Source organism: Rhamphochromis longiceps, linkage group LG3 (genome assembly GCF_057381845.1).
Source record: "Rhamphochromis longiceps isolate RC_006_pf linkage group LG3, R_longiceps_female_GT1.1, whole genome shotgun sequence".
NCBI lineage: Eukaryota > Metazoa > Chordata > Actinopteri > Cichliformes > Cichlidae > Rhamphochromis > Rhamphochromis longiceps.
Genome location: NC_140559.1, coordinates 40,807,012 through 40,820,617, shown reverse-complemented (window position 1 = coordinate 40,820,617; position 13,606 = coordinate 40,807,012). Strand labels below are relative to the sequence as shown.

Genomic DNA, 13,606 nt, shown 5'->3' with positions numbered 1-13,606 from the left:
AGGATGCTGTAAAAGGACCAAACTTCAGCCAGGAGAACAACTGAGATAATCCATCCACAATACGAGGTTAGTCATTCATATACTGCTGCATGGGCTGGGCTGTAGTTACATCCTAAGGTTTTAAAAACTGAGCTTAAATAAATGATTAGCGGTAATAAAAGCCGAGGTAGGTCAACAGTGATCGCTGACTGTTTTAGGAGCTTTTTGAGATTAAATAGAAGAAAATACAAAACATTAAACATGTTAACAACACAAAAGCCATATTAAATGCAGACTACTTTAGGCCCGGAAGTAGGATTCGTCACGTCATCACTTAACAATCGGATACCATAAAACAATAAAAGAAGGTATGACCTCTTCTCGTGACCCCAGGATGTGAGTGTGTATGCCAGAACACAGACTGCTAAGGATCAAACCTCTACCAATATGCAATTGATTATAAAACTCTAAGCATAAATGAGTAAATATTTCTAAGCATAAATGACAATCAACCATATAAACCTAACAGAGACAAGGACTGATGGGAAGTAAAAACACGGCATACACATGAACATAATCAGGGGAACCAGGCACAGTTGGATAACAAGATGCAGGATGAAAATAATCAGAAAACTAGAGAGGAGAGGAAGTAAAACTAAACACAAGACAGTAGAGACAAGTAACTATCAAAATAAAACATGAAGTGAGAATGCTCGTAACCAAGTGCCTAAAAATACAGGCTCTTTGATAGGTTGTCTGTAGTGTGTAGACGCATCACTGGTTCATCCCTTTATTCACAGATCGGTGTTAAATGGCTTAAAACGTTGTAGGCAGTCCTGTGAAAATGGTCAGATACAAGGAACAGACTGAAAATGAGGGAAAATCAGAATCAGAACACTTTATTAATCCTTGAGGAAATTATGTGGTTTCAGTTGTTCCATGACAGTAAGAACAATAACTGACTAAACGAAAGTAAATAATACAATTTATTACAAAGTTACAAAATATAAGAAATTGGGTTTGTATTCATTTCAACGCAGCAAACTTTGGTTTTGATGCTTCCAGAAGACTTTTGACAGAATGAAGCAGGAAGGCTGTGTTTGCACAACTGAAGTTTAAGGAAAAAGCACCAAACTGAGAACAAACTGGTTATCACCATCGTTCTGTAGCTGATGAAGTTTTGAATCTGAATGAGAAACTGACCCACACCGTGTGCTCATGTGGAAGAGACTTGTTAGTCAGCAGCTGTCCCCACCCTGAAACATACAGAACATCCTTGTCATTAAACATGATGCTGCATTCAGTAAGACCTGAAACCACAGTGACTGACACCATTAATGTGTCCACAGAGTGTTTACTGCTGTATTACATCAGCTGAACATCAGGGTTGTTTTCTCATAGCTTCAATACAATCAGACTTCAACCAGAGGCTTCACCACCACCAGCCATTGTTTGGTTGTATTGAGTTTGTATTATTGTTTGGTATGAAGTTGAATGAAGTTCAAATTAAGTGTGTTTAACCTTGGCTTTATTTTCACATTACGGTTCACTTCGCAATAAAGACAAATGATTGGTGGAAAACCTTGTGTGAAAATTTCTCTGTGGTATAACTGAAATGATGACATAGCTGCAGGCTCATCTGCACCATATCTGCACTTAAAAATAACAATGATCTCAGTTTTTCCATCAGCCTGCAGAAATAAAATGAGGAAGGACAGTTAAATATGTCCAGCCCACCAGATGACATCATGCTTTACCCCTGATAGCTGACAGCACAGGCAGATTATAAGGATATAAAACTGACAGAATACAGAGCAACAAGGCAGAAAGCTGGAATGAAAGCTTCTTTTTACTGTAAATACCACCTCAATAACGTATGAAATTTGATTTATTTAAAAAAAAAAAAACCCACAATAGCTTTATTGTAAATTTGGTAGTTAATGCAATATTTTACAGTACTTTGCATATTTCCTTTGTATGGAATCAGTTGTGTATAAATATATAAAAACACTTTGGGAATATTTATTACGATAGTGTTAGATATACAGTGTTTATTAGTAAGTCATGATATCGGGCTTCTGTTTTAGAATAAATTTGATCATTAATTTATTTCTGGTTTTAATAAATAATTAAAGATTTTAGTAAAATTGTAAACAAGGGCCATATGTTATTAATCTTTACACTTAAATCAGTCACTGCAGTATTTTTGATTAAGTATTCTACACATAATTGAATACTTTGGACAGAGGGGAGGATTTCAGCTCTGTAGATGAACACAGTACATATCTTTAAAGCGCTTTGGGGTCCATAGGGACTAAGTAAAGCGCTATACAAATACAGGGCATTTACCATAGCTGAGATAAGTATGACAATACCATTTTGTGATTCATGTGATTTAATTTTCCATATTGTGTAAGTCTTTCAAGTGTAATTTTATCAAATCATGGCCTTAATTTTCTGATTTTTGTTTTGTGTTTTGTGATTCTAAGTTACACAACAAGGGAGCACCTTCTTCCAAGTAAGCCAAAGAGTAAAACACAGTTACTGCCTTTATCTCATCATTTACTGGATTTTTTGGGGAGTCTTTTTTTAGTCTAGGAAATAAAAAAAAGGAAAGAAAATCACATATATGGTCCATATGTGTGACAAGTAAAGCTGAAACCAGACCAGAACTTTGTTTTGTTGGGATTTGTGTTTATTGGTTTGTTTGTTTATTTTGCACTTTGAAATGTAACATGGTGCTGCTGAGACAGTAGGAGTGAACTTAGCTCACCACACAAGCCTGCCCTGCCTGTAGCAGCTGTGTGTGTGTGTGTTTTCAAACTTAAAGCTCCTTTTTGTAACAATTATACAACACACTGCCTTAACATTTGACTTTACAGAGACTATTTTGAGTACCTCTGAAGTGATTGTCGTATTAATCCTGTTAGCTCTGCTTTGTTTGTGTGAAGTTTTCCACTACATACGGCCTTAGTTTGTCAGGAATGTTTGTTCTGTTGAACTATGTGGAAAACAAGAGTGTAATTATTATCTCTGAGTAACATATTATGCTTGGTGACAGCATTACATTTAATTAATTCGTGCACAAATAACATTAGATATGGTTGTATGGATTTTTTTTTATATATTATGATTCTGATTGGAATGTGAAATGTGAGACTCTCAGACTGTGATGTATTTATGGTGTGTTTAGAACAAATGAATGTGAATAAATAAAGATCTGGCATAACCAGATCGTTATTAACAGAGGACAACACACTACCTGTCGTCCATCTCATTATTCACCTGTTTTTTCAGGACCAGATTTAATCTGCTGACAGACCTTTAACTAGCGGCATGTTTTCTAGATACAAAACATTGTAAATGGAAACCACACACACACACACACACGCACGCACGCACGCACGCACGCACGCACGCACGCACGCACGCACGCACACACACACACACGCATGCACTACGTTGCATTGAGTTTTCTAAACACATGTTGTTATCACAGTGTTTCATCTTTATTTGCAATCTGTTTGTTTTTTGTATTGTTATTAAATATTGAGTGAGATTATCAAGCTGTCTTCAGATGAGTGTTAGTGTTTTTCTTTGATCAAATCATAAACTTTACTATGAATTCAAATGTTCTCATTTTACTTTAGTTTGTGAGTCACACACGTCTTTAGAAGAACTACACAGTGAGTCACTTCCTGTGTTTGGGGTCACAACCAAACTTAAAAGTAGAATTTCAGCACATCGTGAGAACATTCACACATCTGTGCTGAGCTTAAAGAAACACTGTGACTGTAATACTGCCTGATGATATTTGAGCTAAAAGTGTGGAGGATGAAGTTCAACAACATAAGGATTACAACAGATTCATAACGATGGAGAAGATCTGTGGTCAAATAAAAATAAAAAAGGATGTCTGGAGGTACAGAACAACTTTTACAACCACAAGTCAGAACTGTGCTCCAATCTGGTCAATCTATGTCACCATGAATAAAGATGAATACACCAAAACACTTGCTGAAACGATGACTCCCAGTCTGCAGAAGAAGAAAACTCCAGCAGGATCCACAGGACACGACAACAACGACAAAACTATGACCTGCAACGTGTGTCGCTAAGCAACAGAGCACCTTTGTATATCACAGAGAAAGGTAGGAACACAAAACAGGACTGTGGTCAAAGCTACAGGAGCTGTTTGAGGTAGGTGTAAAAGGAAGGAAGCACAGAGAGGCGATAGAAGGAGGAGCTGAATATAAACTCTGGTCTTATCTACATTAAGTGCAGCTTCTCTTTGTTCTGCATTTATTATCAATGCAAAGTCGAACACTTTGAGATTAGATGCAGATCAGCGTGCGGGGCTGGACGTGAGGATGGGGCACTCTTTGCTCTGTTTGCTGGGGTTATTCTGTGAGTACAATACACACCTTTACTGTTTGAATGGCAGTGATGAAGGAAAATGTTTCTCACTGGTGACAATTACAGTGTATCACTGCTTTAACCTGTTTACCTGACAGCTTCAACACAGCAGACTAGTGACTGTTTAAACTGTTAGAGACACTGCTGCTGTTTGCATACATTACACATGTATACATTGCATACATGTGTACAGTATCTATTGATATATTATTCCAGTGTTTTTCTTTTTTCTAATTTTATATGTAACTTTGCACTGTCCACTGCTGTAACAAAACAAATTTCCCACGCGTGGGACTAATAAAGGTTATCTTATCTTATCTTACATTTACTGTCCACACTTTAAAAACATTGTTTAAGTTTTAAATTTATTTTTTTTTAGATTTCTTCATGTTTCCAGCCTGTCTGAGAGCTAATAAACACATAAATTAGGTGATGAGCAATAACTCTGCCATCTGAAGATTTACCTTTTAAAAAGCCTCAGTTTATATATTTATTGTGATTTTGTCAGTTGTATAATGTCTGATGATGCTTCATTCTTTATTTTAGTGCTCGGTACAGTCAGACATGGAAACACTGAAGGTGAGAAACTGTTTTTTTCTTCTTGTGTTGCTCTAAATGACGTCCTCTGTGTTATATTTTGTATCATAAACCAAACATTTCATTGAGATTATTGGTTAAAATGTTAATATAACCATGTTAAGTGTGTGAGCAATCAAGCACACACCCACGATACAAACTGTATATTTACTGAAGAGCTGTGGTTTCATACATGTGGATTTTCTTTTCATTTTTATCTGATCTGAAAATATCAGATAGTGCAGATAGTGTGTGTACTGCAGATTATCTCACTGAGTGATGCTGTTGGATCGTATGCTGGATTATATGTGTATATATATATATATATGGATTACATATTGGAGTTGTACAAATGCTAATTATCAAAAGCTCCACACTGATGACAAATTAAAGGAAAAACCAACATGAACATGGTAACCAAATGCTGCTCTGAGCTCAGCATAGAGTTTGTTACCTTCATCCCTCATTTGGTGTTTTGATTAGAAGCTGTTTAACACGTCACTCCAAAGTCTCTGTAGATGTTCAGTGTGTTGAATTGTGTGGCTGCAAAAGATGATTCACATTATTTAAGTTTACTGTAAACATTCAGAGCAACAATTTTATTCTTTTGATCTTTTTCTAAATTACAGACCTTGGAGTGAAGGCCACTCTGACAGCAGACAGATTAACTATACCAGCAGGGGGCAGTGTGACACTGACCTGTGATGTGAAGTACTCTGCTGACTTTGAATATGAGTGGTTCAGAGAACCCCGTTTTAACTCTGAGAAGACCACAGTAGCTGGTGAATCAAAGAGAGAACTGGTGACCTCTGACGCCGGCATCTACAGCTGCAGGGGACATATAAAAGGGACAAATTCAGTCACAGAAGAAAGTAACTCTGTCACCATTCAGGAAACTGGTGAGTTTAAAATTTTAATCTGGAATAAAACAGCTTGAATTATCCAAAGTTTCTCCATTTCTAAATATGTGAAACCTCTTAATGCAGAGTTTGTGACCTTTGATTGTCACTGAAAATGTAGTGCTATGTTTTATATTTAATTACTGGATAAATTATTAAACCTAATACAGCTGATTAAAGTTATTGACCTGAACTGCAGAAAAGAAAACATCAAACTTCTTCATCCTGTCATGTGATGAAAGATGAGGACCTAAATGCACAGGAGGGTGAGACTGGCAACACTGAAGGAAAAAATTAAACTCTAAGACTAAATTATAAGAAGAACTAAAGGTGCCTCAAAATACTCAAGAATAAATTAGATCAATAAACAAAAGTACAAACACGAACAAACAAAGAATTTAACCTCTAAAAATTCAGAAACACAAAGTCAGACCCGGGATCATGACACACTCCAGATTTCTACATCCATGTTTGATGTTTTGATGGAACAAATTGAAATTACAAGCTCACTAATATGTAGCTCCACTAACTTTCAGTTTTGTTGTGATATTTTTTTTTTTACTTCATTTACATGAAATACTTTCACTTTTTTTTCATTTCTTTTTATTTCTTAATTACAGGACATGGAGTGAAGATCACTGCAACAGCAGACAGCACAACCATACCAGCAGGGGGCAGTGTGACACTGACCTGTGATGTGAAACACTCTGCTGACTTAAAATACGAGTGGGTCAGAGAAACCTCATCTGCAGTGAAGTCCACAGAAGCTGTTGGATCAGATAAAGTGATCAGGATCTCTAAAGGAGGAAAATACCAATGCAGAGGATGGAGAACATACCCAACTTCACTCATAGCACAAAGTGATCCAGTCATCATTCAGGAAACTGGTGAGTTTAAACATTTAATCTGAAAGTAATTATGGACCTGTCAAGCATCTAATAAGGGCTAATAAAACTGTTATAATTTTATGATATAATAATAATAATAATAATAATAAAAATAATAATAATAATAATAATAATAATAATAATAATAATAATAATAATAACAATAATAATAACCAGTTAGAAAATAAATGTATGGCTCAGTCATTCCTAAGCATGTTTTTATGTCACTAAAAAAACCAAATTTAATATTATATTTATTTGTATTTAAATCATAACTGAACACTGAGTGGGACAGACTTTGTGACTTGTCCTTACAACAGAAAGGTAACAATGAAGGCTGGGAGATGCAGGCTTCACCAGAAGTCTGCATTTAATTTTATTTATACATGTTTAAATGGTAAAAACTGAGACTTAGACATTCTTCTCTGTGGGAGTCTGACCGCCCAGAGCGAGTGAACAGAAATTCTCACCTGCTCGACTTTCAGTGACCTGGAGCTCCTCCTCTGTGCAAATCAAAGCTATAATAACGGATGATGCACGTATGCAGCGTCCAAACACCTCCCATTGTGGCTCTGTAGACATACGTGTGACCTAGAAGCACGGCTACAGTCATCGACATCATCATGACCTGTGAAGCATTAATTACACATGAAATGTGTGAACCATCAATGCTCCTAACTTTTTAAAGATGATCTTTTCAGGCCTTTTAGCTTTTATTGGATAGAGACAATGTAGATAGACAGGAAAGCCGAGTGAGAGAATAGAAATGAAGAAAGGGGTGCGTGCTGGGACTCGAACCTGGCCAGACTGCTCACCTACTGAGCTGAACTGGTACCAATGTGTTTGAATTATTAATGATATACTGGTTCTGGAATAAAAATACAAACAGAGTTTTGTTATGTTTGTCACGGACTACGGCCCTTTGGTGTTAAATTCTGATTAACATACTAAATATGAACACACACACACACACACACACACACACACACACACACACACACACACACACACACACACACACACACACACACACACACACACACACACACACATTAAAAAAAAGTGTTCATAATTGACCCAAACATTCAATTTGTGACATCCTCAGTCCTCCAGACTCCTCTCTCCCAGCTGATCCACAAACCACACACGCACACACAGCTCAACATTAATTTACACGTAGATGGAAATAACAGTGAATGATGTTTTTGATGATGCAGTGTTTGCTCACTTTTCCTTTTTACTGGAAACCACTCCATCCTCTTTTATATGTTTGAATCAGAGGATAAATGCTTGAAATGACTTCAGCTGTTTTAAAATTATTGATCTGAAAAGAAAAGTGAACATAAAACATTTGTTCCAGATTTCTGCATCTGATTTTATTCTGTTAGGATTTCAAACTGCAAACTTCTCACTCTGGTTAATCAGCCTTTTCTTAGAAATTTTTTTTTTTCCATCATCCAGCAGGACGAGTTTCAGCTACAGAAATTATGAAAATGTTAATTAATTCCTTTTGTGTCCTAACTGAGGAATTTTGCTGTGGAAAGTTTCCAACAGGATCGATGTGAAGCTGCAGCACAGCTGGTCTCAGATATTCACTGGTGAGACAATCACTCTCAGATGTGAGATTCAGGGAGGTGAAGGAAAGGTGTGGAAATATGAATGGACAGCACCCAACACAAACAGCCCTCCAACATCCAGTGAATACAGGATCAGCAGAGTTTCAGCGTCCCACAGTGGAGACTACAGATGTCGGGGTAGCAGTGACTATCTCTTAACAGGATGGAGTGATGCCTTCAGACTGACAGTTTCATGTGAGTTGGTCTATGAATCAAACTGAAGTTTCCTTTTATAAACTCAACATCAAGAAACAATTCAGACCCTCCAAGAAACTCACTGTGCAAACAGACACACAGCTGAGTCCACTGTGACAATGATTCATTTAAAGGGGAATATAAAGAGATGACAGTTTTAAGGAAAAAATAACAAATCAGGTGCGTCTGTTGTGTAGTTTTGAGCTAAGACAGATCGCCTGTGTGAGATTATAACCTTGTGTTTGGTGCCAGTCAGAGTCAGAGTCACACTGAGTGCAGAAAGCACAATCACAGCAGTGATACCAGCAGTTCTTCAGTCTGTTTGTCTTTCAGTGAGGTCACATTAAAAGCACCAGGACACAGTTTATGAAATTTGGGGGATCAAGGCCAAAGAAAGAAGCCATTTCATTTCACTGTGTGTAGCCGGTCTGGCCTCACACTGTTGCTGCAAACTGTGTTGTGTCAACGACTAGATGAGTCAGGTGTTGCTTTGCCTGCTGAGTTTATTCTCCAACAATGTTTAAATAAAAATCAATTCAGTTCAGCAACTTTATGTGATTGGGCTTCTACATGCACAGCTTTAAAAGAAACAGTGTCTTTGAATACAGCAACCAAGATTTGAACCATTTTAGCACTTTTACTGTGCTTAACCTCTGTAACAGGATCATTAGCATAATCTCATCTCTCCCCAGCAGGGCCTCTTTCAAAACTACAGGAAGTGACACGTGTGGGAAGGTCACAAAGAAAATTAAAGCTTTAAAATATAAAATAAATAAATAAATAACTAGATACATATGTATGACTTGGGTATGAAAAATAATGACAAAACCAAATAACAGAGGATGGATTCTCTGTGAAATATAAATAAATGTCTTCTGCACGTCTTACATGTGGATGCAGGTCATAGAAGCCGAACCAAAGAGCAGAAAATGGCTTCAGTTCATTACAGACACATTACCACAGTAATCTTTCTCATTACAAAGTTTTCCTCTCAGGAAGCACTCAGGCGGACGGAAAACAAATATTTTATGTCTAATGTATCACATTCTCCAGTCTTCAGTGTTTGGTTCATCCTTCAATGTTGTGTCTAAACAATGCCACAGTTTGATACCTCAGACAAAAAGGCTCTAAGTGGCTAAATACAATAATATAAGTAGAGCAAATCCATTTACCCAGAGTCACTGACTGAAAATCTTCAGATCTGTTTTGGTATAATTGATTGTTTTTATGCATTTTTAATGAATCATCTGCATATTTATTTAATTTCCCTCCTTTTTCATAACATCAGATAAACCCAGGGCCACACTGACAGCAGGAACAACAATCATACCAGTAGGGGGCAGTGTGACACTGACCTGCTCTGTGCAGAGCTCTGATGGATGGAAATATGAGTGGTTCAGACGAACCCAAAGAACCTCTGAAGTTCAAATCAGAGATCAACAAAACAGAGATATCAGAGTATCTCAAGGAGGAATCTACAGCTGCATAGGAACAAGAGGAAACCCAGTTTACTACACTGATATAAGTGATGATGTCACCATTGAGAAAACCAGTGAGTTCAGTCATTTAGTTTGAAATATACATTCACTCATGATTATCAAACATACAATGTGAAGTTTTCTGTGTTGATTTCATGTTTCTGTTTGTATCTCAACTGTTAATATGTGTAAACAGTTTCCAATAAAGTTGTTGTAAAACAACAACCCAACTGGCCTCAGATATTCAGAGGTGAGACGATCACTCTGACATGTGAGGTGCAGGAAGGAGGTGAAACCACTGAGTGGGAGTATGAATGGAGAGGACCCAGGACACCCACACAGTGGACACACAATAATGATGTGACATTCAGAGTTTCTGAGTCCAGCAGTGGAGACTACATGTGTAAGAGTCGACGCAGAGATGACTCATATTCTTCAACAGAGTGGAGTGAAGCCTTCACATTGTCAGCATCAAGTAAGTCATGTTTGTTGTGTGATCTCCATTTGACAAATGTCATAATGGTCAGCACAGGATGAATTCAATGGTCTACAAAGCATGTTACATTGTTAGTCAGACAAAGAGCTGCAGCTGATAGTAGCCTCATTGTAGACAGTTTGTCACCACTTTGTGTCATGAACCTTCAGCTGGTATAGAGACGCCAATGCTGACCTGCTGCTCCATCACCTGAGGACAATAATGATATAAACAGGATAAATAAATAATATATTCAAACAAATAACAATTGATCTACAATTTCTATAAAAAGAATAAAAGTAATTCTGAACTATCATCTGATCAAATAAATAAACACACACAGACATACCACCAAAAATAGTGGTACTGTTTCTATGATTAACAGTCTCATAACTCTGAGTCACTGCCACTCACCTTTAGCAGGAGGCTGATTGAGATTGATCCCTTTAAACTCCCAGGTCCTAAAGACGGACCAGCTTATTAATCAATCTTCAAGTACTTTTTAAATACAGCAAAGAAAATATAAAACTTTCACAGCTTTGATCAAAACGATTGTACAATTTGTATCTCTTCAAGATCACCAAGATTTGTTGATGTTCACCATTTACATCTAGTTATTTAAACGGTTTTGATTCAGTCACATGCAGCACACAGGACTGACAGCGCACAATCTGCTTTGAGGTAGCAGCCAAGAAAGATGCAGTTTGTGTCTATGAACAGTGAACATCCGTATGTACACGATTCAGTCATTGACTTTTGTTCTTTTTCTAAACTGAACTGCAGATAAACCAAAGGCCAAACTGAGAGCTGATAACACAACTGTTCCAGTAGGGGGCAGTGTGACCCTGACCTGCTCTGTGAACCCACCATCATCATCTGGTTGGAAATACTACTGGTACAGAGATAATACCACAGTGGATGTTGTCCCCACATCAAATGGACAAATCAATGTCTCACAGGAAGGACTCTACAGGTGCAGAGGAGGAAGAGGAAACCCAGTTTACTACACAGAGGACAGCCAAGAAATTCAGATTAACATGACTGGTGAGTTTAGATTCAGCAATGTTGAATAGATTGATGATTGAGGATTACTATGAAGGTCAAACAGCATTATATCTCATGGTAACCTCTTTGGCATTGTAATAATGTTCTTATTGGAAATGGTTGAATATGAATAGTCATGTAAAATGTGGAGTCTAGAGAATCAGTGTCAGGAATGTGATCCAAGGAGGGGAGACTAGGTGGGATTGTGAATGTGAAACAATCATTTTCAGCAAATCTCCAAATCAACATAAATTCACAATTAGTTCTGTAACAATTCTACAAGTAAGACTGCAAGTAGTGTAGAACAGGAGTCACAACATGAAACCACAGAGCAGAGTCATGCTGACAGTTTCTGACAGGAAACAGAAAATCTCAATGTAAACATCAGTTTTTGTTTCTTTATATTAAGAGTTGACTCTTTGACATATTTATATAGTAAAAGTTTGTAACGCAGATTTACTGAAGTCAACATTTAAGAGGAAATTTAAGAGACTGGACTTGTGTTTATGTGTTCATTGTGGGGAGTCAAGTCATTTAAATACAGCAGGAGTTGACTCAAAGTGGTTTCAAGTCAAGGAAAATCGATGAACTGGATTTATTATAAAATTATCTTATAAAATATCAAATATAATTAAACTTTATTATTTGTTGTCACTATCTTTGGCAGAATTTTCATCTCCTGTGTGGTTGATTGTTGGACTGGTTTGTGGAGTCTCTCTCATTATTATTCTCCTGCTCTTGTTGTATCTCTGCAGACAGTCCAAGTGTAAGAGCCTCTTCTTTTCATGCTGTATTAGAGAGTTTATTTACTACACACACTTTAATTATTCATACATATACATGTATTCTGATCTCATGACACAAAATAAAAATTTACATGACAAACATGTGTAATAACATTTGTCTCTTTCACAGATTCCTGCTTCACCAGGTTGGTAAAATACTTTTTATTATTATTTTAAACAAACATCAGTTACTTTTGAGTTTATTGTGTTTATTTCCTGTTTCAGGTGGATCCAGTCTGAGAGTCACAGTCCGGGCTCCTCCACAAATCATGGAGTCAACCAGAATGAAACTCATGAATACAACTCTGTTCATCCTGGTCAGCACTTAAACCGATCTTTATTATCATTATTAATATTGACTTTTCATTCAGTCTCCATTAACAGGAACATTTCTTAGGTTCAGTTTGTGCTCAGCAGCTTTAGAGAACATTTATAAAAATCCAGCTGGACAAACAACCAAATAACCAACTGACTACATGCACAAAAGATCAGAAACAAACAGGATTTTACAACCTGATTGTATCTTTAACTCGACTGAAAGAATCCACAAATGTTATTGTTTCATATCAGAGCAACACAAACAGTAACACCATGATGGGTTCATGCTCTGAAAATATCTGACAGTCCTGGATTTGACTTAACCACAACTAATGAAAATCTTTCTTTGACTGATGACATTAAAATGAAACTCTGACTCTGGTTTCTTTTCATTTTCATGAAGGTGATGCTAACCTCTATGAATCCATCACACCAGTGGAAGACACTGGAACTGGTACAGTTCATATTTAGAAAAGCTCAGAGCAGCTAGAGATGCAAGAAGCTTCTGATTTAAGGAGACTAACTGCATGTGATGTGTTTATAAACATTTTTACATTTCAGGTACAGATGAACCGCGAGACGTCACATACTCTCTTATTACACTTCAAAACTTTGGAAAGAAGAGTGAGTACACAAAACACACAGTGTAGAAAAAAGCCTGGAAAGTTTTTACAATATTTAAAATGTTTTCATTATTTTCATTAATCTGATCATCTTCACAGAGAAGCATCATAAACCAGAGCAGAGTGCTGTTTACTCTGAGGTGAAGACGGGAGCTGCAGGTACAGTCACAACAGTCTCATTCAGTGTTTGTACTTGAACGTGTTATCACATCATTATATTGCAGGTAATTATAGGTCAACATGGAGTTTAGTTATTCACTGACCAAGCTTAGCTACTACATACGACCACTACACATCAGCAGACTGAATCTTATA

The 13,606-nt window shown here is 36.9% G+C and overlaps 1 protein-coding gene across 1 annotated transcript in view; it reads left to right on the top strand.

Annotated features, from left to right (window-relative positions):
* Positions 1–7,523: 7,523 nt before the first annotated feature.
* Positions 7,524–13,606, top strand: part of LOC146674668 (basement membrane-specific heparan sulfate proteoglycan core protein-like) — a 75,764-nt gene continuing 69,681 nt past the window's right edge. Inside the window, exons 1-9 of the mRNA XM_085401112.1 lie at positions 7,524–7,588; positions 8,312–8,566; positions 9,852–10,120; positions 10,243–10,521; positions 10,692–10,694; positions 11,305–11,565; positions 12,233–12,331; positions 12,481–12,496; positions 12,576–12,667. Of these exons, the coding sequence (XP_085257238.1) occupies positions 7,524–7,588; positions 8,312–8,566; positions 9,852–10,120; positions 10,243–10,521; positions 10,692–10,694; positions 11,305–11,565; positions 12,233–12,331; positions 12,481–12,496; positions 12,576–12,667 (1,339 nt within the window). The remainder of the gene's footprint in view (positions 7,589–8,311; positions 8,567–9,851; positions 10,121–10,242; positions 10,522–10,691; positions 10,695–11,304; positions 11,566–12,232; positions 12,332–12,480; positions 12,497–12,575; positions 12,668–13,606) is intronic.